Source organism: Haliotis rubra, unplaced genomic scaffold (assembly GCF_003918875.1).
Source record: "Haliotis rubra isolate DU_JTF1 unplaced genomic scaffold, ASM391887v1 Scf715, whole genome shotgun sequence".
Classification (NCBI taxonomy): Eukaryota; Metazoa; Mollusca; class Gastropoda; order Lepetellida; family Haliotidae; genus Haliotis; species Haliotis rubra.
Window position 1 is genome coordinate 290,548 of NW_025767430.1, and position 1,985 is coordinate 292,532.

Sequence of the window (1,985 nt, forward strand, 5' to 3'; positions counted from 1 at the left end):
TAAATAAAATTATTACAGATAAGAATGAAGAAATTACTGACAGCGATGCAATCTTAAATGAACTTAAAGAGTTTTATAAAAAAACTGTATTCTTCTGCTAAGAACTATGAGAATGATGCCTATTTAGACAATGTGATAACTCCAACCTTAAGTCGCCAATTGATTTTGATTGGCATATGATTTGTGATATTTGCAGAAAGAATTTAAGAGATGTGAAATTGTTAGATTTTCAATATAAATTTCTGCACGGAATTGTTATTACCAAAAAAGAACTTTCTATAATGAATCCAATACAATATGTTCTTTTTGTAATGTTTCTGGTGAGACCCTATGCCATGTATACTGGGAATGTGATGAAACCAAAACTTTCTGGAAGGAACTTGAACAGTGGATTACGAAAAGTATCCAAGCACTTAATTTGACAAAAACTTTGATCTGGTTTGGCTTTTTAGGTAAAAACCCATTACTGAATCACATAATCTATCTGCTAAGAGGTATATTTACACTTGTTCTTTCGGAAAATTTTTTTTTCCAAAAGTTGATAATTACTTAAGGATATGACAGACATATTCACCACTGAAAAATGCATTTCCAGAAGAAAGCTTTTTAGCCAAATGGTTTCCTCTCATCCCAGAACTTAATCGTGAATGACTATTTAACCAAAACATATTACTGATAGTGATATTTAATGTAACATATCTCTATTGATCCCACGAGCTGTTTTGTACACATATTCCTCTATATGTTGACACGTTGTTGTCAAGAATGGAAAGTGACCTGAACGTCAAGGGTACTGCTCTTTCATGGTTCCAATCTTACCTATCAGATCGATCTCAAGTAGTTAAAATTGAGAGCAAAACATCAAGTCCCACAGATCTCAGAAGTGGCGCCCCCCAAGGTTCTGTGCTAGGACCAGTGCTGTTCTCTGTGTACACTACACCACTGGGAAGAATAGCAGACAAGCATAAAGTCACCAACCATCAATATGCAGATGACAATCAAATTTATTCTTCATTCCCTACCACAGAAGCCCTGCCATCTTTGGACACTCTTTCTGATTCCTGCAATGACATTCAGACATGGATGACTAAAACCTATTGAAAATTAATTAGGAAAATCAGAATTCTTGCTTATTGGGTCGAAAACATAACTTTCCAAACTTGACAGGCCATCTTTCCAAACAGGGAATACTGCCATAGCCCCAACCCCGAAGGTCAAGAATCTAGGGGTTATTCTCGATGAAAATCTGAAAATGGACAAGCAGATCTCCAACATAATTAACACGGCTCATATGCATCTCAGGAACATTGGAAAACTCCATAACTATCTGAGTGCTGATGCTACTTCAAAACTTGTCCTATCTCTGGTCATGTCCCGAGTAGATTACTGCAACAGCCTCCTCAACAACGTCAACCAAGATCAGCTACGTCGCCTTCAAGCCCTCCAAAACACTGCTGCAAGAATCATTACAAAGTCTAAAGTCTTCGATCACATTACTCCAATACTAAACGATTTACACTGGCTACCAATCACCGCAAGAATTGACTACAAAACTATTGTTATGACGTACAAGTGTCTCGACGGAATGGCCCCTGACTACCTCGCAGAGTTACTGCCCGTGTAGAAGCCCTAACGCTCACTGAGATCACAAAACCAAATGCTAGTGACAGTGCCAAACATCAAAACCATCGTTCGCTTTCAATGCAGCAATGAAGTGGAATGCGCTACCGCTTGAACTCAAAACGAGCGAGTCGCTAACAGACTGGCCTCAAAATATTTCTTTTCTAGTGTCAATTTCCATCTTAAGCGCACAGAGCATTTACTAGTGAATGATGCGCTGTATAACTGCCATTATTATTGTTTGTATTCAACGTATTGGGTACAATAAAAAAGTCGCCATGTCTGTAATAGTCCTCATAGTCCTGTCGTGCGAGTAAGTAAAGTAGTGATATATGAACATTCCCATGAATTTAGATCAGTCAATA

General features: G+C 37.8%; 1 protein-coding gene across 1 annotated transcript; it reads left to right on the plus strand.

Annotated features, from left to right (window-relative positions):
- Positions 1-1,252: 1,252 nt before the first annotated feature.
- On the plus strand, positions 1,253-1,624 carry LOC124259245. Its single transcript, XM_046693355.1, has one exon. The coding sequence runs from the start codon at positions 1,253-1,255 to the stop codon at positions 1,622-1,624; it is 372 nt and encodes a 123-aa protein (XP_046549311.1).
- The last annotated feature ends 361 nt before the right edge of the window (positions 1,625-1,985 follow it).

What these genes read in the sequence shown, in the direction of transcription:
- LOC124259245 (XM_046693355.1), top strand. Translation starts at nt 1,253, where the DNA reads ATGGACAAGCAGATCTCCAACATAATTAACACGGCTCATATGCATCTC.